This window comes from Diadema antillarum, unplaced genomic scaffold (genome assembly GCF_040938485.1).
Source record: "Diadema antillarum isolate AM-2024a unplaced genomic scaffold, OU_Dant_1.0 scf00000042, whole genome shotgun sequence".
NCBI lineage: Eukaryota > Metazoa > Echinodermata > Echinoidea > Diadematoida > Diadematidae > Diadema > Diadema antillarum.
Genome location: NW_027270931.1, coordinates 1,382,424 through 1,406,743, shown reverse-complemented (window position 1 = coordinate 1,406,743; position 24,320 = coordinate 1,382,424). Strand labels below are relative to the sequence as shown.

The 24,320-nt window shown below is 39.6% G+C and overlaps 2 protein-coding genes across 2 annotated transcripts; both read left to right on the top strand.

Moving 5' to 3' along the window:
• Positions 1-3,665: 3,665 nt before the first annotated feature.
• LOC139712796 (retinol dehydrogenase 8-like) lies at positions 3,666-8,489 on the top strand. The gene is made up of 4 exons (XM_071624591.1): positions 3,666-3,930; positions 5,327-5,506; positions 7,087-7,180; positions 8,162-8,489. Exons 1-4 carry the CDS (start codon positions 3,666-3,668, stop codon positions 8,487-8,489), a joined length of 867 nt encoding a protein of 288 aa, XP_071480692.1.
• A 5,543-nt stretch (positions 8,490-14,032) lies between these two features.
• LOC139712785 (retinol dehydrogenase 8-like) lies at positions 14,033-23,349 on the top strand. The gene is made up of 4 exons (XM_071624580.1): positions 14,033-14,297; positions 16,273-16,452; positions 21,766-21,859; positions 23,004-23,349. Exons 1-4 carry the CDS (start codon positions 14,033-14,035, stop codon positions 23,347-23,349), a joined length of 885 nt encoding a protein of 294 aa, XP_071480681.1.
• The last annotated feature ends 971 nt before the right edge of the window (positions 23,350-24,320 follow it).

The window sequence follows — 24,320 nt, the reverse complement described above, 5'->3', positions numbered from 1 at the left end:
TCCGATTTCTGTCCTAAGTCATCTCTACGTTTCCCACCATGAGAGCCGATCAAGGCGGTCGACGAGTTGATGACAAAAGAGGTCGACGACCTGGTGTTCAGCCACCTGACGGTTACTTTCGTTATTCCGATGGTTTGTTATTCTGAAAATGACCCCCCAAAAAAGAAGCGCTATTCCGAAGATACGATAATCTGAAAACGAAATCAAGTTCGTCATTCCGATAGTTCGTTCGTATACCCACCTTGTTTTCATGTCGGATTAACGAAAATTTGAAACGACAAAGGTTATTTCGTTTGCGGATAAACGAACATTTTCTTTTAAAAAAATACACTTCTTCATAAAAGACTTTCATACCCTTGCCTTTGTTTCTCAAACATAATGCGCTGAGTATCTGTTATTTTTAACGCTGCACATCAGTCCTATTTCAGAATCACAGGATTGCGTAACTTCGTGCGGATGACCGATAAGTATAAACAGGTATCAAGCTGTGTGTTGCAGGCATTAAGGTGTCAAAAGTGCTGGTTGAAAGACCTAATAAAGTGACAATCTTTAATAACTGCTTGTCGTTTTGTCGTTCTTCCTATTGTGGTCCGGTTTTGATGAAATATTCTCCTTCGATTCCAACTTGTACTCTCCTTCATCCGCATTATGTTCTTCGGGTACCTTTTTAATCCGCAAGTTTTACGGCGAAAGTAATCACTACACTTAGCTAGCAGTAGGGCCTATTTGAATAATAAAATGAAGCACTTACCATAACAATGAACCTTCAACGAACAAGGTCCATGCCAAACTTGCTTGCCCATAAATTCCGGAAGCATTGTCGTTTTATCAGGATATGCCAGTTCATGAACTATCTATGAACTCCCTTTATCACGTTGGAATATTTGTAGAAATTTAGGATAAAAAATAAACGTAGGGGTTGGTTATTCACCATTGCAATTGAAAAGATTGCTCTACTTTCAAACATTCACTGTGTTCGGGACGGGGTCACTCTCGTAAAGCTAAAAGACGTTTGTGGTGTGACATTTAGGGGTCAGCTCTATAAGTGTTCCTTTTTTAACTTAGAGTTGAGATTACTCAGAGATAAAAACTGTCTAATGATTCCAATGTGTGATGAGTGTTCAGTTATCATTGAAATTGCCTTTTGATTACACGGTAAATCTTCTGCAGCTACCAACGGCAATGTCTGCCTTGTAACATTAAGTAGACTTGCTTCGCGTCTCTGATGGACCAGTCAGCATTGGTGTTATCCGTGCATTCCATCGTTCTCCTGAGTGAACCTATCACTCGTGATATAGACTCATTCCTATAATTACTTGTTAGAGAAGTGTTCCAAAGACTGTAGACCTTTGTACATATATGTCCTTCTTTGATAACAGGCTCTTGCCTGTAATTGAAATTCGGAACTCCTTCGTAAAAAGTCAGTTGAATGAAATCCATGCACCCATGCCAAAAAAGACATTTTGCCGTTTGATGCCGCACCGTTCTTTTCACTATAATATAGAATTGCTTTATTTATTGTTAGTAGATTTTAAACTAGTATGAAAACCTCTCTTTCATCTTTGGCCTTGTTCGGTCATATAATACCGTTGTTTTAGTGACATAATTCATTCTAAAAGTATCCTGTTCCTTCATTAAAAGTACTTTATATAATTGGCAACTGCACTTGTAGCAGGTAATAATCACTCTTTCAGTCTCAAATTAGTAAATTTCTATATTTTGTTTCGCGATTTACGCAGATTACATGATTTCAAATAGATAAAGAAATAAATACGAGCAAATATCCCTCAGTGTTCAAGATGTCATAATGGAATAGTTATTCCTGCTACCAAACGTCTTCCAGACTTGTTGTTAAAACAGACACCTGATACTCGCAAAGATGATCCAATTTTCAAGCAATCAATCTGATTCTGATTTCATACAAAGTATTTTGGTAACTATTTACATGAAGGAAATAAGTGATAGATTCAGGAGTAAAGAAACGGAAAGTGTTACTTCTAAAGAAATATGAGAGCATCTTTTCTATATATATATATATATATATATATATATATATATATATATATATAAATCATCTTGGAATTTTCCACGTGTTGGACTTCGATTGTTGTAATTATAAGAAGAATGAGTCTCAAATACGCCATATGTAGATTCAACAAGAAGGTTTTCATTCACAAAATTTTCAATCCGCCTCGTTTTCAACCCGTAACAACATAACATCATAACAATGCTCTGCAAAGCTCTGCAGAGTATTGTTATGATGTTATGATGATTCATGTTTGTAAAGACTTTCTTATTATTGTACTAGTATACACTACACTGACGAAGGCCCAAGGCGGGTTGAAAATTTTGAGAATAAAAACCTTCTTGTTGGATCTACAGATGGCGTATTTTAGACTCATTCTTCTTATATATATTATATACATACATATATATATATATATATATATATATATATATATATATATATATGATTATTGTCCTTGCACCGCTCCACCATGTCCTGGTCAAGTCCATTGCTGTCACTATAAATAAATAAATAAATATATATATATATATATATATATATATATATGAACAATTCCGCCTTTCCACAGTTGACCCCCTCTTTTGGTGTAGGTTTTTATCTGAGGTCATTTTGTTTGCCATCTGGGCTCCTGACTTGTTTGCTTTACACGAACACGCGCACACATACGCAACCGCACACACACAGACACTATGTAAATTGTATTTTCGTCCTTCTCTCTCTCCCTCTCTCTCGCGCCCTCTCTCTCTCTCTCTCTCTCTCTCTCTCTCTCGCCCTCTCTCTCTCTCTCTCTCTCTCTCTCTCTTTCTCTTTATTATTACGTATTCGTGCCATCAGACCCAGTCGTACGACTGAAACTGGCAAGACTGGTGATGTCACATCTCCGGTGTAAAGGTCGTACGACTGATCAGATCGTATAGTGTGCGGCGGGTGCTGAACATTGACCTTGGGTTGATTCATGGCCCCATGGTTGATGAAGTTGGCAAAAAACAAAAATCCGATCGTCTTACTGTCAAAGGCTCAACAAACGTAGCAGACATAAAATCGTACTGCCTTCCAACATCACAGCGGTGGATTCCATGAAACAGGTAAGAATAAGCAGGGAGGTGACCCTCTCACCTCCCTGGAATAAGTTAATATGTGGATGTTGCTCTGTTCTTTTGACGTGTTGTAGTCCTTGCAGATTTGCATTGATATAAGGAGTTTCCATTGCCAACCAGTAATGGACTTTGAATTGCTCGCATTCTTGATGTCGGCATTGTTGTGAAGTGTATTACAGATGTAGTAACTGAGAAGCGAACGGACGCAGGAAGTGAAGACTAAACAACGCAGGAAAAATGGGGGAATAAACAGAAACGTATGACTGCAACGACGCTCCAATTGTCAGAGAATAGAACAGAAACGATAGTCTTTGTGGTATATTTAAACTACGAGGACATATCAGAAGGCGAATAAAGAGAAGATTATGAAAAGGATATGAAGATGAGGAGGAGAAGAAAAGTAGTATGGAAAAGGGGCAAAAGCAATAATACATGTGAAAAGGACATTTCACCTTTACATGAACGACTCCCCGACAACACTTAGCGTTCCCATGCATTCTGTTTATTCAAAAGAATTGAATGAACTTCGTGTGGTCACCATGACTCCTCAAGTAGTACTTGTGACTGGATGTTCGTCAGGTATCGGGCTCTCTACGGCTCGACGTCTCGCACAAGACCCCGATCAACGCTACCTTGTCATCGCTACCGTCATTGCCATGGCAGAAAAAGCAGAGTTAGTTGCCGCCGTTGGGGACGCTACTGATAAGACAATCTTTATCAAGGAGATGGACATCACCAAGGATGAAGACATCACACGAGTAGTTGATGACGTCATAAAAACCCATGGACGCATCGATATTCTCAGTGAGTACTTTCTGGACTCGGTAGTTTCTGTCACTGCAGGACCAGTTTACCCTCGATACGGTCAACCTTGGTCTGCAGTTTACAGGTAATTATATTTGTCACCGAAACTTCCCCCTCCTCCCACATTTTCCCATCGATCGTCAAAAAATGACGAAATTGCACATTTTTCTGTTATCAGAGTGTAAGACATGTTGTTATTTCTGGTTGAATACCCTCAGGAAAAACGATCAGTTAGATTTCAAAATTCTATGTACAAATTATGACAAATTGTGAGGGTACGACATCATCAGTTCACTGCATGCATATTAATATTGACTGTTTAAGTGCTGTTTCCTGAAAATTAGGGACAACTGCAGTGGAAGTCCCATTCAACTGATTCCTCCGTAAGCAGCGCACTCTAAACAAAAGATTGCAGTTTTCGTTTTTGTCTCAGAGATTTGCAAATCTGTAAAAAAAATGATTTGGGAGGATTTAAAGCATTTAAACAGTACTGTTAACTTGCTCAAAATTGATATTTGATTTGCAATATTAATCAGAGATGCCAATTTAATGATAAAAGATAATGATATCTGTAACAAATTTTTGTCTTGATTGGTAAGATTGTACCAGCAGTACAGTCAGGCAGTCTGCTTTATTCACCCAGCGCCATTTTGCCGACTTCGGAATGTCGTAGTGTCTTGTTTTCTTTTTTTTTTTCTTTTTTTTTTTGGGGGGGGGGGGGGTTGTTACCAACCATGACAGATCAACCAGTATTCGGGCGCTATATCAAAATTTCAAAAGTGATATTAGCTCTCCCTGTAGCCGAGCCGTCTTTTGTCCTTTTTTTGTTATTGAGATATTAATTGAATTTCTGACACTCTGTTTCTGATTTCACCCTGTTCATAATTGAAATCAACTGAACGTGATGTGAAATTGCACAATGAGTCTGGATTAGGCTCGTACAATATTTTGCCGATCATGTCAATCGAGAAATTATCATGACAACATGAAGCTGACTTTTGAACGTGTTTTTTTTTTAATTCTTTTAAGAAAATAGAATGCGCTTTTTTATATTTATCACCCTTGGATTTTTGGCAATAATGTTTTTACTTTCTTCCTAACCGTGCGAATTCTGTCCATCAACACGTTTGTTTCTGACTTTCAAAATTCTGTCCATCGTCAGGTTCATATTCCACGTCCAAAACTTGCTGATCAACAAGTTAAGTGGTATTTGTTTGTGTTGCGGTGGATTCATTTACAAGTCGAAAGATGATAATGATGTTATTAAGAATATACCAGCAATATATTGGTGAGTTTTGTGGACAAAGTGAGATTGCAAAGTTTTGTCGTAGATAGGATACTTAGTTTAAATAGTTTACATAGTTTATCTCGTTCGCACTTATTGATCTCTCTTCAGTCAACATAGCGGGAGTTCCAGCCATATTTCTCCCAGAACGCGCGTCACGTACCGCAATCGAGAGCATCTTTAACGTGAACACTATCGGCACGATCCGACTCACTCAGACGGTACTTCCTCACATGAAGCAGAAAAAGGCGGGAAAAATCATCAGTTTCTCGAGTATAGCGGGAAAGCAAGGTACGGGAATGCAGATTCCTGCTGGAAATATTGCCAAAGATCAGCGTTTCAAACATGTCATCTCTTCATTATAATCATTTATGAACGTCTGCGATTATGACAGACTATTATCCTTACCGTGAACCTAACTGTAATTATTCGTCAAGTCTCCATTTTGTCTCCTTCATCTCGCTTAGATAATTGCCCCTTTCCACCGCAAGAAACGACCTTTGCCAAATTGTACATTGATGACCATCAAGGTTTGATCTAAATTTTAGTCCAATTCCTCAAAATCTTGCATAATGAGACGAGATGGGGATCTACTGCTAAAGGAAAGAGTAGTAAATCTGACAGTGATAATGATAATCACAAAAATAACAATAATACAAACCAATAACAATAATAACAGCGTATTTCTCTTCAGTTCCCTTGCGCTAAAGAGTACAAATAACAAATTGGTGGGTAAATAGGTTCACATACAGTTTTCGTCGTAAATAGCAAGCACCTTTATAAACAGGGAAACTTTAAAGGTTTCGCAGCTTTCTTAAATTCACTCAACAAATATGCGTACAGTCTTACTAACTGTTCCATATCGTTCTGCGGAGGAACCATGAAATAAACCTTATCAATAAACTCGTGTACTTATGTTTGGAGAAAACAGTGAGATCTCGAAGAGGATCTTGAACTTCTGGTAGGAGTATGATCATACGTGAAATCACACAGAGAGACCGAGGCAGATCCTTCCAAACATTATTTTGAATGTAAGAGTACAATTCCGAGTTAAATACGATATCTGATAGGTAACCTGGGTAGTTGTTGCAATAGATTAATGCATGGGTTACAGTGAATATGACAGGGCTTCGGCAAGAGACCTGCTTCCTTAATTCATTATTACTCGTACATTTGTAGAAACCCTGGTTTAGGATTGAGTGAACACATCCCAACTTTCTAGAAGCCTCACTAATTACAAAGCAAATTGTTATAAGGTTTAAAATCCTCAATACACATCTTTGAAAAATATTTGAAAGACAAATGAGGCGGCGAGGCTGCTCATCATAGGCGCTTAGCATATATTCCATTGACAAGTTAATTTGTGAAAACTATAGGCTTTAAATCACTATCTTCGTACTTCCCGTCAGATATCAACATCTCAAAAATACCCTAGTTTTCTCATTCATCATTCGTGAATCAAAATTTAGTTCAGTAAAGGGCAAATGTCGCAAAATTCCAAACCCCGAAATACTTTATATTTCTATTTGGTACACCGTGTTTATACTTTTGTCGTCTTTTCTATTCAGTTTATACTTTAAGTCCTTCAAAACTATATTTCAACATCTCCAGTGCATAGATATTCAATAAAAAAAACTGCCTGATAGTATAATTGCTATGACACGACATGATGAAATATTCATCAATCAAAACCTCATCTTAGCAAAATGCATGATCACACACTGCACTCTGTTGTGTCGTGATTGATGGGTAATGTTTTGTGACCTTAACACGCGCACACACACACATACACACACACACACATTATGTGTGTTGGAGGTGTTTACACAAATATCATAAATTATATACAAGCAATGTCCATCGAATTGCAGGTTTTCCTTACTCCGACTTCTACAGTGCCTCCAAGTTTGCTTTAGAAGGATTCTTTGAATCACTGCTCTCCACTGTCCAGTCATTCAACATCAGGTTAGTGTAGTGTTGATTTACCTTAACTATTTGATTTACACTATTGTGGATTTATGTAATTATAGGACGGCAGAAATAACAAGTTTCATCCCAATCCGTTCACCACTCTTTGAGTTATTTTGCACACGGACAAACGAACTAACGAACTAACTAACGAACGAACCAACGGTAACGAAAACATAACCTCCTCCCTTGGTGGAGGTAATAAGCTCTTCCTATTAGCAGACTCGTGCAGTTTGATGAGAATCAGGGGGATTTTCTAAAGGCGTAATTAATTCCATGCACCGCCATTAAGAAGCTTACAACAATTCATGATGTCACAGTTAGACAACGATGTAAAGAAGAAAGAGAATTCCTTCTTTTTGTATTGAAAGCACTAATTCCTCCTATTTGTTTACTGAAATATGGGTATGGGTAATATCCTCCCTGGTTTTTGACAGATTATTAGTAAATTGCGGTGTCATTATACTAGAAAAATGAAATCGCATGACATCAGTATTATTGTACATGTTATCCTAATCTTATCAAGCTATGATATGGACCACTCAGAAACTTTACAATTCATAACTTTTGATCGGATACTCAGATTTTCCAAGAACTTATCTACTGTCTAGTAATAACATTGTTGTATTTAGTACAGTTGAAATTAAATTCACCTTTTTTAGAGAAAATACGTATTTGGTTGAGAAATCTCATTTTTTAATACTTAGAAACGTTAAATCTGGATTTACTATTTGTGAATAAACTATTAAATCAAGTTTTACCCCTCGATTCCAGATTTGTTTCATTTTTTTTTCTTAGAGTTGTAGTAATGGACTACGTGTATTACGAAATACTCAAAATTGTGCCTCTTACACCAGCGAACGCCTTGTATTGTGCGGTTTATATACGTGTTTGTTCTTGTCATCATATGGATTTATAGTGGCAGCATGTGAGCATGCTTACTTTGAAAATGCATGTTTTGTTTATTTTTCTCTGTAGGGTGTGCTTGATTGAACCTACTCTAGTAAAAACTAGAATGCTGCCATCGGGTTTGTCGGAGTACAATGCCCTGATTAATGACGATACCATTCACGAAATCGATAGACGTCAACTAAAAGTCATTTATGAAATAGCGTCAGGGTTTCCAGCCCTTTCTGCAGACGACGTGGTCGACGTCTTGATGACGAAATGCATTGAGGTCGACGACCCGGTTTTCAGACACCTGGTCGTTTCCGCGGAGGACAAGGAGGCTATTGGAGAAGCCGTTGCCGACCTGACGGGAGAAAAGTCTATCGCCGCACTGCGAAAGTTGATTGGGGCTGAGTAGCTTGTTAGTTTTAGGTCAGATATAGGAACCCTTTCCATGTCAAAGAATCTATATCGCTACAAGAAAAAAAAATAATTGAAAGTCTATCAATAAAACGTAGTCTGATCATCATCAAAATGCCCGGACTTATAGGCACACGTGATTTGTCAATTCATTATTGTTATTGTTATGATTGAGTGGTTAATTTGTCAACGAGAGGAGGAAAACAAATATAGGCCTACATGATAATCTCACAATACCTCAAATTTCATGCAGCATGATAAATGTACAATCTGTCAGAGTAATCTGTTTAATGAAAGACTCCTTCACTTTTAACTGTAACATTTTCCATCATCTGTGAACATGTTGTCTTTTTACTTCTTACAACGCAATCAGTACATTCGGCTGGCAGTGTTTGACTTGCAAAATAAAAACATTTGATAAAACCATGGACCTACAACGAAATAAATCCATGCCAAAACAAGATTCCCATAAATCCCTAATGCTAACACGGTAACGTCTCACACGTCTATAAAACAAACTGTTTGATTTACTCTGTCCTCTTTAAAAGTTAACATTACTTGTGTGAAGCTAACTAAAAATTACGGACATTCCTGTTATATTTCCTATACACATAACTCTCGTCTATGCATTCCCGCGTTGAAATGCTTGCAATATTCTATTTACAGCTCGTTTTTATACTCCTGCAACAGGTACGATGGTGTTACACTGTCTTGAAATTAACACAACATAACAAGGTGGCAGTAAGACTGTTGAATCTTCAATGTCGTGTGAAGTATTTCACGATTTATTTCATCGAAATAGTCACGTGGGAAATACTCCACTTGACAATGAAATGAATTCCTTCTTCTACTATTCAGAACATTCGTTTATACTGGACCCAAACTTGGATATACCCTTGATAACAGTTTAAAAGAAGCTTGTAAAATCATTGCATTTAGATATAAACTACGAGAACATCTGCTTCTGATAGATAGTAATAGATGATTTTTAATGTAATAATAACGTTCATGCATTCACCTGTCCTGACGACTTAGTGTCGTATTCTATTATGCAGACCCCTCTTTTTCTTAATTCTTCTCTGTCCTCTGTCTTCTTGTACTTTGTTGTTTTGTAATGTTATTGTGTTATCTTCCTTATACGATGTTGCATCTTTAGTGTATGTATCTGAATTGTTTGTTTTTGGGGGGTTGTTTTCTTGGTTTTCTTTTTTTTTCTCACATGAGTGGGCAATCGTATGCGCATGTGTGTATGTATTTGCTATTCTTTGCTATTTATTCTTCTCCATCATTCTTTAGTTGGGTACACACAACTCAGCGAATAGTTGTAACACTGTAAGATTAGTCTGAATTTGCTCTTTTTTGGACTTAATGATTACTGTTTTTAATGATATAATTTAATGACATAAGTTTTTGAGTGGTCCACGTATTACAAACCTAGCTGTTTAGAGGCCCACACTTTTGCTCTATACTTACTTTTCTGTCAACCTCTTAAAGTTCTCAGTTATTTTACTTACAGTAGTTGTAAACATTGTGTCACTCTCATTACATCCTACATATACTTTACGATTTACATTACATTATGTATTTTTTCACGCTGATCACACAATGTTAATGTGTAATGCATACTTTGTATTTTTGTTTTACTCTTTGTTGGACAGAAATTTAAATAAATGAAACTTAATTAAACTGAACTGGGAAATTTTGCCTTGAAAGTGCCTCAAAAGCCAATCAGCAGCCGAAGCAGGTGCGATAGGACTACAGAGAGTCAGACGATGGCACTCGTACCCACACGCAGACTACATGAAGATGTGAAACTTTATGATCCGTATTAGGGCACACGAAGTAAACACAATACACCAAGATTTTGCCATCGCTTTAGGAAGACATCTTTGAAGGCTTCCGTGGCGGTAGAACGTTGGGTGGTAGAAGGCTTAACGGTGCACCACGTATTCTTTGAGAATATACTCCCTTGAGAACGGCGAGAACATGCTTGCCGAAACGTCGGGACTGGATAGGCCCTTTTCAGGGCCAAACACATACCCTATATAGGAAGAATACGTGGTGCACCGTTAAGCCTTCTATACCACCCATCGCTCAGGAAGTTTCTTCTGTAGCACGAGAGACTCCATCAAAGGTCGTACGATGGCCTTCCGAATGACCCGATATTTCCTTTTCTTCGCTCCATTTACAGGGACAGTGACAGCAGTATAACGACTTTTTCTAGGCGTCACACTTTCCTGAAGTTGAGCAAAGATGCACACGCGATAAAGCCACAGTTTACAGTGCACAAAGTCCCACTTCTATGTTTTTGCGACGTTTTATGAGGATACGTCAGTTCATGAATTATAAACTGTGAACTATCTTTATCACGTCGGGATATGTGTACATTATAAGGTAAAGAGTAAGCGTAGGAGTTGGTTCCTCGCCATTGTAGTTCAAAGATCGCTTAATCACTGGCAATATAACCTTAAAAACATTCACTCTGTACAGGACGGGGTCACTCTTGTTTAAGGAGAGGTGATAGACGTTTGTGGTATGTCATTTAGGGGTCAGCTCTAGTGTTCCTGTTGATTAAACTTACACTTGAGAATGCTCGCAGATAAAACTCTTTATCAATCCCAATGTGTATGGACGACTCGCTTATTATAGATAGCACTTATCACAGTATTTACTCTGTAAATATTTTCCATCTATTAACGACATTGTTCACCTTTTAACATTAAGTAGACTACGCTTCAAGTCTCTGATCGACCAGTCAGCATTGTTGTTATCCGTGAATTTTATTTTTCCCGTGAGTGACCCTATGACTCGTGACAGATTCGTTCCTATAAGCATATGTGATAAGGGGTTCTTATGAGAGAATTCTTCCTAAAACTTAAAGCTTTGGTTCTTTTATGATACAACCACCTGCCTGTAATTGAAATTCGGAACTCCTTCGTCAAAAAGAAGCTCTTTGAACCCCAGAAAACATATTTTGCCGTTTGATGCTGCATTTTTTTACAACAATGTTTTTATTCATTGTCTGTATACAAATATACTTTGCCATTCAAGTGAATAGTATATTTGGAGGCACCAAGGCTCAGAGTTTTAACTAGTATATAACTCGAAATTAGGCAGAGCATAATTGTTTTATATATGGGATTAAAAAAAAGGTCAAACAAAAGTAAGGGATGTGAGGCAAGAGGTCATGGGTTAGACGCGATGTTGCGGAGGAATCCTACATGAGTGACTTTGATGGAGGGCGCGATGTCACAATAATTGCTCTGTGATGTCATAATTGCTTGTCTGAATGATTACATTTCACAGTTCAAAGTCTGATTTTAGATAATTATGAAAAAAATCACCTTGCAGATTGTCATTTATTCTTACAATGTATTCACGCATATACAGGTATAATTATGATTTCACGATTTTACATGACAAAAAAAAAAAAACACAACAAAACAAATAGCGAGGAGTCCTATAATTATGGCAGGTTGAAAAAAAAAATGTCATGTGTCCTCAGTATACATAGACTTTAACCATCCCCTATCTGGCTATCGCAATGTTTAGTTGACAAGAGGTTATTAAAGTCGGCTGAAATTAGATAGTGATTTTGCCGGAAACATGTTCGTCTCACTGGTGAAGGCACACCGACAGAGCACTGATCGCACTGCCCTCTACATCCCACGGTTGGATTCTCGACTATCGGCAACAGGTGATAATACATTGGTTTGCGCAGTATTTATGTGGTTGCAGTTTGATATTCATGAATTTCCTTGTTGCAAAGGTTTCGTTAATCTGAAAATGTCAAAAAGCTTCTTTATTCCAAAGGTTGGTTTATCCGAAAACGAAATAAGGTTCCAACACTGTAAAACATCGGTGTTAGATTTAACACCATGGGTGTTAAATCTAACACCGATCAAACTTCAATAGAGGACCACACCCACAGGTGTTGAAAATGTATTCTGACGGTGTTAAAAAGTGTTCGCCTGGCAATTTGTGGTGTTAATTTGATGCTGTGGCTGGTGATATTTTTGACACTGCTCTAGAGTTAATTCAATAATGACACCGCATGGTATTGATTTGATATTGGTGGTGTTAATTTCAATGGTATAACACCCGTCCAGCTTCAATAGGGGACCACACCAACTGGTGTTGCTGTGGTGTAAATGTGTTTACACATTTTTTTTTTCAAAAATCAAGTACTTTATCGGAAAATTCCTTATCGTCTTGTTGAAGTTCAAAATTAACAAGAAGTGCAGTAACTAAGAAACTATTCAAAAAAAATCTTAAATTTTGAAATGACACCCGGAGGTGTTAATCTAACACCATGAATGAGCACCGGAAATTTAACAGCAGCTCGGTGTTTCATATTTAACACCGGACTTTTTGCAGTGAAGGTTCGTTTCTATACGCACCTTTATTCCATTTTCGGGTTAGTGACTACCACAATGACGCCACAAATATTCGAATTGACCAACCCTGTTTCATTTTCGAAATGTCGGACATCCAGGTGTACAGGGAATTTATGTATGTGATTCGGAATAACGAACCTCATTTAATTTTCGGATTAACGAACTCGTTCTTTTTCTCATCATTGTTTTCAGCTAGTCTACGTGTAAAAATCAAACACAGGAGATACAACATGAAGTAATGGACTTTGAGTTGCTCGTGTTCAACATGTTTGCATTTGTTCGACGTGTAAAACGTGTAAAATAGAATAATAAATCAGTACTTGCATCAAATTGAAAGACATCATCCAAGGAGGAGAAATAGCGATATTACTATTACGACGTAGCAGTAGTGGTGGTATAGTAGTAGGCCTAGTGTAGTATAGCAGTAGTAATAATAGTAATACACTATAGTAGTAGGAGTAGTAGTAGTAGTAGTAGTAGTAGTTGTTGTTGTTGTAGTAGTAGTAGCAGTAGTAGTTGTAGTAGTAGTAGTAATAGTAGTAATAGTAGTAGTAGTAGTAGTTGTTGTTGTTGTTGTTGTAGTAGTAGTAGTAGTAGTAGTAGAAGTAGTAGTAAATTAGTAGTACTAGTGGTAATAGCAGTATAGTAGTAGTAAGCCTACGCTTTAAGACTCTACAAAAGAGAGAGAGAGAGGACGAGAAGGATAAGAATAAGAAACGTACAATACATGGAAACTAAAAACTTGGAAAACAAAGTTAATCTCATTGCCGGCGCCACGTTTTCAAAAGTGTTGGGGGCACTATCTGGCTTCATGAGCTCACAAACAAACAAACAAACAAATGAATGAATAAATAAGATAAAAAAGACACCAAAAGTTTCATTCTTATTTTTGTAGTACTCCTATGTACGGGTGTAAAAAAAAAAAAGTGGGATTACTGCAGCCCTAAACCTACCCGGCATTGCCTTAAGAATTGAAGTGAAATCGTTTATGTACAATGTGATATGTTGAAATCAAACGCCATTTAGAATCATTTTTGACATCTCGCCTTTTCATGAAGAATCATTCCACAATAAAAATTGTCTATTCAGGTGTATTTTCCCCTATTCTCAGTACAAGGAGCTGGGATAAATTCGTGTGGTTACCATGGCTCCTCGAGTAGTACTCATGACTGGATGTTCGTCGGGTATCGGGCTCTGTGCTGCTCGACGTCTCGCACAAGACCCCGATCAACACTACCTTGTCATCGCTACCGTCATTGCCATGGCAGAAAAGACCGAGTTAGTTGCCGCCGTTGGGGACGCTATTGACAAGACACTCTTCATCAAGGAGATGGACATCACCAAGGATGAAGACATCACACGAGTAGTCGATGACGTCATTAAAACTCATGGTAGCATCGATATTCTCAGTGAGTACTCTCTGGTCTCAGCAACTGTTTTACTGCGTAAGTCAGCAAGTGTAGGCCTACTCTTCTGAAAAAGGTCAACTTAAAAATGCAGTTAAAAGATTATAGTATTTTGTCCCCTGGAAAACGAACAAAAGGTTTAAGTTTTTCTATTCATCAATGCTTTGGCGTTCCATTTATTGCGTTTACTGCTGTTAGGATTAGTGCGTTATGCCCGTAGAGGGCGTGTTCAGCGCAGTTGCGGGCTTCTCTCGGCATTTCCACTACAGATATCAAGTACTCGGCTCCATCCTGTGTATACCTTCTGGTCATGATGATTTTGCCACAATTTCAGTCACACACACACACACACACACACAGGCGCGCACTTACAGTACAACCCAAGCCAAAACACCTCCTCACAATGCTATAAGACCAAACAGCAGTTTACCAGTCATATGTTATCCCTATTGTTCAATGCAACTGTCAATGTCTCATATAGTTCATTGAATAATTTCTTTTTTAACTGATTTTTCCATGACCTATAAACCTATAAAAGATTGCAGACAATGATTATTTTTTGTCTCACACAGCCAAATTTATGTGGATTTCTTCTTCATTATTAATTTGTGCAGATTTAAAGCGTTCAGCTAATTCAAGCTTTCTCTAGAACACATCGAATTGTGATGAGAGTCAGTCAAAAGTACCAATTTGATAACGAAAGAAGCGATGATATCTGTAACAAAAATTTCCAGAGATCTCGATTCGTTTGATCACGGCTGCAATTGATATTTACGAGACATTGCCAGTCAACCTGATTAATTCAGCCAGCGTAAGTTTGCTGCCTTCAATCTTTCGCAGTTTTGTTCTAGTCGTTTTGAACTACCATGACAGATCAGCAAACAATCAGCTCCTATCAAAAGTGAAATTCACTCCCCTTCAGTTATTGTCTCCTGGCCGGCCATTTTTGTTACTCTGGAAAGCCCCCTGGACCGTATTCTACTGTAAACCAAGGTTTGAACCCACTCTAGACCCGCTTTTTAGCAGAATGCGGGCCTATATTATGTCCAGACGCCTGTCAAGTTTTGCCCAGTATGGAACACATTGCAAAAGGGACTCTGCTCATCACTGTTAATGTCATTTCTTTTTTCAAACATTCTTCAAATGTTCTTTTATTCCTTTTGAGCTTGACATTACGACAATTTCAAAATGTAATGTGCATTGCACTTTGATATGCAATAATATGTTTATAATGAATTAATATAATATGTTAAGATATAAATATGCCACAGGGGGTATACAAGATTATTCTTATTGCCTGAACTAGAATTGTTTTGCCCGAGTCGAAGACAAAGGCAATACAATTCTAGACATCATTGTATATTGTACATCGTCATAATTGTATATCAAATCTGTCCAATTTTTCCGAATGGCTGTAACTCAACTGATGTTGCTCCAATGATTGCACCAAGGTTGTGTGCTTTACTTAACTGTGAGTGTAGAATTGTCAATACCTAAAGAAGTTACATTTTTAGCATTTTGTTTCGGATTTTGCCCTATTTTGTAAAGTTAATTAAATGTGATGTGGAATTCATTACTCATTGAATCAGGCTCATACCATTTTTCTCTCTTACGACAGATGATGAGCCTCTATAATTCACCGATGAAATGTGGTGATGTACCTTGATCGGGTGTATTTTGTTTTTACCGTCTGAATTCCGTTTATCAAAATATTCGCTTTTAACCACCCAATTTTTGTCCATCGCCAAATTCATTTGCCACGACCAAAGCCTGTTGATCAACAAGTGCATGACATATTAAATGAGGTTATATTGTTTGTTTTTGATAAATATAAAGTAAGCAATGACGCAATGAAATCCAATTGCTTTTTACGTTGAAAGGCAGTATGTGGACGCATGGAGTGCAAGAGCAGTACATTAGTCATAATATTCATATGTCAAGTGAAGATTTTTTTTTTTTTTCAAATAAAATTCTTCAGTCAACGTAGCGGGAATTGCTGTCGTGGACGTCGCAGAACGTGTATCACGCGCCGGTATCGAGCACCTTTTTAACGTGAACACTATCGGGACTATTCGACTCAGTCAGGCGGTACTTCCTCACATGAAGCAGAAAAAGGCGGGAAAAATCATCAGTTTCTCGAGTATAGCGGGAAAGCAAGGTAGGGAAATACAGTTACACTCTCGTAGATACACTCAGCACCAATCTCTCAAAATAGGTGATCAAAAACGAAGCACGCATTAACAAACATATTCCTTGAAATAAAAAAAAATACCTACCAGTGCCTATACTACAGTTCCAATATTTCATTGCTTGTCTGCCTGTTTGCAGACATTGAAATATTCGTGTGTTTTGTCTTGTTTTGTTGTTGTTGTTTTTTTTTCATTTTCGCACTAGTTCAATAAAGGTGGAATTCGCTGAAATTTCGAATGTGAAATCAATCTACAGTTACGGTGTTTCATCGATAGGTCAATTATGGAAGTGGATCTTCTTGCAAAATAACACAAAAAAAAATTTGTTTCATATCTTTTGAGAGTTTAAAGGCAAATTTACTATTTGCAGATGAAATAAAAACCCAGCATTAGTGCTTTAAAATAGTTTAAATGTGAGATAGGGAACGAAACAACCACTGTAAAAAACAAAAGATTGAATCGGTAAAATCAATGTTAGGTATTGTTAAATATACAAAATGTGAACAACAGTTATAATAAAAATGCTTTCAGATTAAACTGTCTACAGCTGTTACGATTTATTGAGAAGAATACAGATATCTTGAAATAACGTTAGGCTTTATCGCGGAAATCTTATTTGATTGGATGTTTTGTGGTACAACAGAGCTACTCTTCTCCTCTTGGTTGTCTCTCGAAGTCCGAGGAAGACTAGGTGTTGCGCCCTCGTTGATGTGTTCGCATGTGACTGCGTAGTCCAAAACTGGAGGCACACATGCGGTTACAGGTGGGACATGGAATGCCAGACGGTGGGACACAGGTAGATGCAGCTTGATGCCGTCTCTCCCGAGCAGCTGCAAGGCGTTGGCGGCGGTTAACTTCAAAGGCAGTTACAGCCTTCTTTGTTAAGGCTCGCCATCGATATCTGTCTACAGCAGCTGTCTCAAGTTCACGGGGTTGTAAATGCGCCCATTTGAGGTTGGCCTTGAGATTGTCTTTATAACGTTTCTTGGGACGGCCTTGATTGCGATAGCCCTGTGACAGCTCGCTATAGAGGAGCTGACGAGGGATTATTGACTCTTCCATGCGGATGACATGACCGGACCATCGAAGTTGAGCTTGGAGGATTTTGGTTTCAATGCTTGATGTCCTGGCTCTGTCCAAGACCTCTTGGTTTGTGATGCGATCTTGCCATCGAATATGCATAATGGACCGCAGAGAGCGCATGTGGAACGGTTCCAGCTTTTTGGTATGCCTGCGGTACAGGGTCCATGTTTCGCAGCCGAAGAGCAGAGATGACAGGACAACTGCGTTGTACACCTTGAGTTTGGTTGAAGGCGAACGTTTTTGTGTTGTAGGACTTTCGTGCGTAGTCTTCCAAGTGCCAAGCTGGCCATCTGTATTCTTGCTGCTATTTCATTGTCAAGAGTACCGTCACTGGAGAGCGTACTGCCCAGGTGTTTGAAGCTTTTGACATTCTTAAGATGTGTGCCATTAACAGTGATGCTTGGCTGGCAGGGTGCACTGTTCGGTGCTGGCTGGAGGAGGACTTCTGTCTTTCTGAGACTGACTGTAAGGCCAAACATCTTCGACGCTTCAGAGAACTTGTTGACGATCAGCTGTAGGTGATTCTCTCCCTGTGCCATCAGAGCACAATCATTTGCGAACAGAGCTTCAAGAATGAGCCTTTCCAGCACCTTTGTCTTTGCTGCAAGGCGTCGCAGATCCAACATCGACTCATCTAATCTGTACCTGATGTAGATGCCGAGGTCAAGGTCTCTGACAGCGTGGAACAGGACTTGTGCGAAGAAGAGGTTGCACAACAACACAGGGGCGAGCACACAACCTTGCTTTACACCATTGGAGATGGCAAATTTTTCGGATGGTTTACCGTTTGACAGAACCTGACCAGTCATATTTTCATGGAACAGTCTAATGAGTGTAGTGAACTTTGCTGGACAGCCAAGTTTTCTTAGAATTGTCCAGAGAGCTTCCCTGTTCACACTGTCGATTGCCTTTGATAGATCTATGAAGGCAGCATAGAGGTTCATGTTCTGCTCGATGCACTTTTCCTGGACATGTCTCATAACAAAGACCATGTCGACTATACTACGATTGCGTCGAAAACCACACTGAGTCTCAGGGAGGTTTTTCTCTGCAACTGTGGAGATCAGCCTATTCAGAATGACACGGGCAAGAATTTTTATGGCAATGGACAAGAGGGATATGCCTCTGTAGTTTCCACAGTCTGCTCTTGAGCCTTTGTTTTTGAATAAGGCAACTATAGTGGCATCACGCAAGTCAGCTGGCATTTTTTCTTCATTCCAGATACTGGTAAGAACATAGTAGAATGCCTCAAAGGCCTGGTCGCTGAGTGCCTTGTACACCTCTGCAGGAATACCGCCGTGGCCAGATGCCTTTCCTGGCTTCATCTGTTTGATGGCTTTCTTGACTTCGGCTATTGATGGGGGAACATCAAGTTCCTCTTTCACTGTTTGCTGTGGGACCTGATCAAGTGCGGCTTGTTCAACTGCAGACGAGTGATCAGGAGTTGACTGAAGTGTTTCTTCCATCTCTCATTTATGCCAGCCATGTCCCTGATCAAGGTGTTTCCATCTGCTGAAAGCAATGGACAGGAGCCTGATTTTACAGGGCCAAAGACTGCTTTGATTTAGCTGAAGAACTCTTTAGATTGGTTCGAGTCAGCAAAACTATGGATCTCTTCAGCTTTTTTCTCCCACCATTGATCTTGCATTTTGCGCAGTTTTTGTTGGGCCTTTTTCTGTAACGACCTGAATCTGTTCCTCTTAGAGATGGAGTCATTGTCGTTCTGCCATTCCATGAAAGCCTTCTTCTTTTCGGCAAGCAGCTCATCGATGGCAGCATTGTTCTCATCAAACCATTCCTTGTGGTGTCGCTTCTTGAGGCCAAGCTCTAGCTTGGCAGCGTCGGTCAGCACTTCTTTCAACTTGTTCCACTTTTGCATTGGGTCTCCATTCAATGGTCCAGTGGAAGACAGCTTTTCATTGAGCCTAGATTGGAACTTCTGCAGGACGAAAGGATGCTTGAGTCTGGCTGTGTTGAAGGCAGTACGAACAAGCTTTTGTCGTCTATGGTGATGGGGAGCGATGTGCAAGTTCATGGTGGTGCGGACAAGTCTGTGATCTGTCCATCATTCAGCTCCTCGCATGACCCTGGTAACATAGACGTCCCGGAGATCTCTCTGTCGAACAATGATATAGTCCATCAGGTGCCATTGTTTTGATCTGGGATGCATCCAGGTAGTCTTGTACTTGTTTGCCAATCTGAACACTGTGTTTGTAATGACGAGGTCAACCTCAGCACACTTACTCAACAGCAGGAGGCCGTTGTTGTTCATGTTGCCAACACCATGTCTACCAAGAACCCTGTCCCATCGACCATGGTCGCTGCCTACTCGAGCGTTGAAGTCTCCTAGAAGGATGATTTTGTCAGTGGCCGGGATCGTATTGAGTATGGAACTGAGGTCGGCATAAAACTCTTCGATTGCTTCTTCTGAACTTGTTAGCGTTGGAGCATATGCACTAAATGATTGTTGCATGTCGCTTATGACTGAGGGGCAGGCGTAATGTCATAAGCCATTCACTGATGCCAGTGGGTAGGTCTGAAATTTGTCTCATCAGACTGGTCTTTATAGCCAGGCCAACTCCATGGATCCTGTCTTCCTTTTTGGCTTTGCCTTTCCAGAAAAAGGTGTAGCCAGTGGTAGGTTCTGTGATTGAGCCGTCCTCTGCAATCCGAGTTTCACTGAGGGCAGCAATATCAATGTTGTAGCGTGACAACTCTTTGGCAACTAGGGCTGTTCTCCGTTGCAGCCTTGCTGCATCATCTCTGTCCATGAGGGTACGGACATTCCATGCTCCCAAAAGCAGTTTTGTTTTTCTTTCTGTTTGTTTCCTTATTTGATTTCGACCGCTGAGTTGGATGATCCTGTCAGCCGCGGTAAACTGACCAGATGCAGTAGGGCAGGCAATGTTTAGGCCACCTTTTTTAGGCCCCTCCCTTACTAGGGTGAGCAGTGCTATCCTAAAGAGGGCTGCTCAGTCACCCTGGATGCTGCCGAACTTCTCTGCTGCCCTGGGTACATAGAAGAGCGACCACTTGTCCAGAACCGCCTACGTGTGGGATTGCGACTACAACTGCCAGTGGTCACCTCCACCTGTTGCTTCACCGCTCCTCCATCGCCGCAGGACTTTTACAGAAGTTGGGTTACGTGGGACGTAGAGAGCACAACGTAGCCTGTGCTTGAATGGGTTTTAAGTGGGAGAACTGTTGCACTGGAGCAAACCCACTCTCTCGGCCTCAGAAGTCACGTTCCAGTGGCACGAATATACCGTTACGTCTGGGGGCTTCGTTGGCTGCAGTGGATGGCCAGGTCTTCTTTCGTGCTCTGACTTGCCCTTCGCGCTCCACAGTGCTTTTGCTGAGTCGCGTTCACAGCGGTTGAAACACAACATTTCTTCCGCCTGGTCCGCCCAAACAGGCTTGGTTAACTGGTTCAGGTGAGCAAAGTCCCTAGGTGGATGGCCTGCCAAGGCTAACGAGTTCCACCTGCCCGGGTTTTGAAGTCAGAGGTTACCTTCTCCTGAGGTAGATTTTCAACCAAGGTGTTCAGGATTGAGGGTTCCACCAGCCCAGAGTGGCATGCTTTTTATTGGGGTTGTCTTCCGTAGATCCGCCATGTTCAGCCGTGGTAGGGGCGCCTCGTACAGGCACATGGTCGGTCTTCACCATGAGGGAAGCTGGTGTTTTTTGGGACTAGGTCCCATGTATTGCGCTACTCATGGTGCTGGATATGGGGAGACCAGTCTAGGACTCCCAGGGGGCAGAGGGGGCCACCTAGTAAAGGTAAAACTCCTCCAGTGATCCTAACCCCCAACAGAGCTACACATATGCATTAAATGTCATATCTTAAATATTTTTGAAATGACTGTTCCCAATGGTAAACATGACCTTTAATGAGTATTACCAAATAAAAAAAAATGACGTTTGAAGATGACTTCAGTCACCTTCCAACGTCGTTCAAAAGTATATTGTTGTAACTACTTTTGGAGGCTATGAATACGAAAAAACTTTTAACGTGAATTACCTGCAGCGAAGGTAAACTACCTTCAGCCAATGGCATTACACTGTACTGCCTCATTTAAGTGAACTTAAACATGATATGTATATAATATCATATTTATATCATCATGTATATATGTGTGATATAAAATTAAACCACTCCATTCAATGGCACAACATTGAACTGTTTCATTAAATTGAAGGTATACCTTACCACGACTTCTACTGCGCCTCCAAATTTGCCTTGGAGGGATTTTTTGAGTCACTGCTCTCCACTGTGAAGTCATTCAACATCAGGTAAAGATAATAGCAATGGTTTTCTCTTAAAGTAATTTTAATCCACACAAATCGTCGTAGGGTATTTTTGCCCAAATAATTAAATACCTAAATTTATGAATATAGACGGACAGCGATACTGAATTTGTGTAAAGTTTTTGTTAAATCCAGGAACCGTCAACAAGAATTTTACAACAACATGAAGATGACATTTAAGAAAATCCACATTATTTTTTAAGGAAAAAAAAATAATCATTCCTTACACTTTTTAAAGTATTTCTCCCTATCGCTTGCACAGTCATATACCCTTGATTTTTGGCCTTTTTTTTGGTGGGGGGGGGGGAGGGTTTACAGAGGGTAGCTGTTTTAGATGCATAGTTATAAATCCCGTTTATTGTGTCTTGCAATACCGATATGATATGCACTTATATTCTGTATATAATCTACATATTTCTTATTTACAAATTACAGTAAATGGATAAAATGAATACACAGTTTTGAATGCACTGTGAAATAGTTCCGTTCGCTAATAGAGTCCCATTGATTGTTCTAAAGCTCTTGTGGCTTTGAACATGTAGTCTTTGTCTATGTATTTCTGGATTTATTATTGTATCAACATTTACCCTTGTATTCAGGATTCTTTAATTTTTTTTCCTTTGATTCATGGTCTGTCACAGAAGCACTAAGCTTCACTAAGATGACTTTGGGCAGTATCTGTAAAGTAATTATTCAGATTTATTCGTTCATCTCTTTAGTTATTTGTTTCATTCATATTTTGTTTAGTTATCAACATATTCAATTCTGATTATTGAACCATCAATTTTTTATTTCAATTCACAGTATTTTCATCGATTGCAATGTTGTGCTGGTTTTATGTAATTATGAGTGCATATATATACATGTATATATATTTGCAATTGAATAATTGTTGGAAAAGGTATTAATTATATCTAGCTAGGTAAATGAAATGAGATGAGATGAGATGAAAAGGAATGAAATGAAATTAATTTTCTCTTAGACATGGCATGGCATGGTCTCTTTCTAGGGAACGTTGTTTGACCGTTGATCAATCTTGTGCGATTTAGTGCATGTTCGCAACTGTGTTACTTGTAATATAGCAGTATGTTCAGTTTAAAACCGTATTAGATTGTTAATTTATTTTTAGGGTGTGCCTGTTCGAGCCTGCTAAGGTGGAAACGGGACTAGTTAGATGGGCTTTGTCTCAACTAGCAGCCCAGAGTAATGACGACACCATTCACGACATCGATAGACGTCAACTAAGAGGCTTTTACGACTCATTGTTGGGATCCACCGGCTTTTCCGTGGACGACGTGGTCGACGTCTTGATGACGAAATGCGTGCAGATCGACGAGCCGGTTTTCAGACACCTGGTCGTTCCCTCGTCGAACGATGAGGATACAATGAGAGAAAGCGTTGCCGATCTGACGGGAGAAAAGTCTATCGAAGTTATCCGCGAGTCAATTGGAAAAAATGAAAGAATATATGAATGAATTGATTGGGGCTGTGTAGTTTATTACGTGTAGTTTGATCAGATATCGAGCGCTGGAACGTTTTGATTTCAAAGCACCTATTACACAAAAACGGCAAAACTGATGAATGCGCCCTCTGTCGTTTGGCGACATGAATATTGAATTTTCAATTTCGTAAGAAGTTGACCCCAAACGTGGTCAAAAACCAATCAACAGCCGAAACAGATACGATGACTAGAAGAAGGTCGTATGATGACACTACAGAACCACACAAGAAGGCTACATGAAGATTTGAATCCTTTTATGGAGGTTTACCTGAACGATATACGAAGGAAGTTGCTGCCCGAGCTTGAAAACTCCGCCGGATGGTTTTAGAAGCCCTCACTAAAGATGATTCAATGTTTATTTGATCAGAGCCAAATTTGAACATTTCCTTTGTTGTCTGTCCATCTCTGCTCAATTTTGGACAATGTGGCGTCTGCATTACATCCGAAATATAATAAAGGCATACATACATCAAATGTTCATTACCGGTAGTTTTTCTGCGTTGTAGTTATTATAATTAAACGCATTGCTGTAAATCTAAAAGCCAGTATGTGACGTGAAAAAGTAATTCTCGCTATCGCCAATGACGTAAAAAGTACCCGGATGTGGCTTTTTCGTCAAGATTTAGTGCACTTCGTGGGCAAGGGCACTTCCGGCGCGGGGCATATTTTGCACAGCGCTAGCGTGCGCGTACGTGTACTTTACCTATAGCGCCGCGCCGACCACGGATACTAGTACAGTATGTAGGCGGCTGAACCGCCCGCTGATCGGTCATCTCTGCATACGCTGAAAATGTGCTGGAAAATATTCACCCACCTGGATACCGTCATGGAATGCCCATCTCGTTTTTATTTGTTCTCTGTCGAAGTGTCGCGAACACAATCGGGAACGAACCGTGATCTCGAACTTATCCTGTCTCCGAAGCAATTTCTTCCAAGCAAGTACGT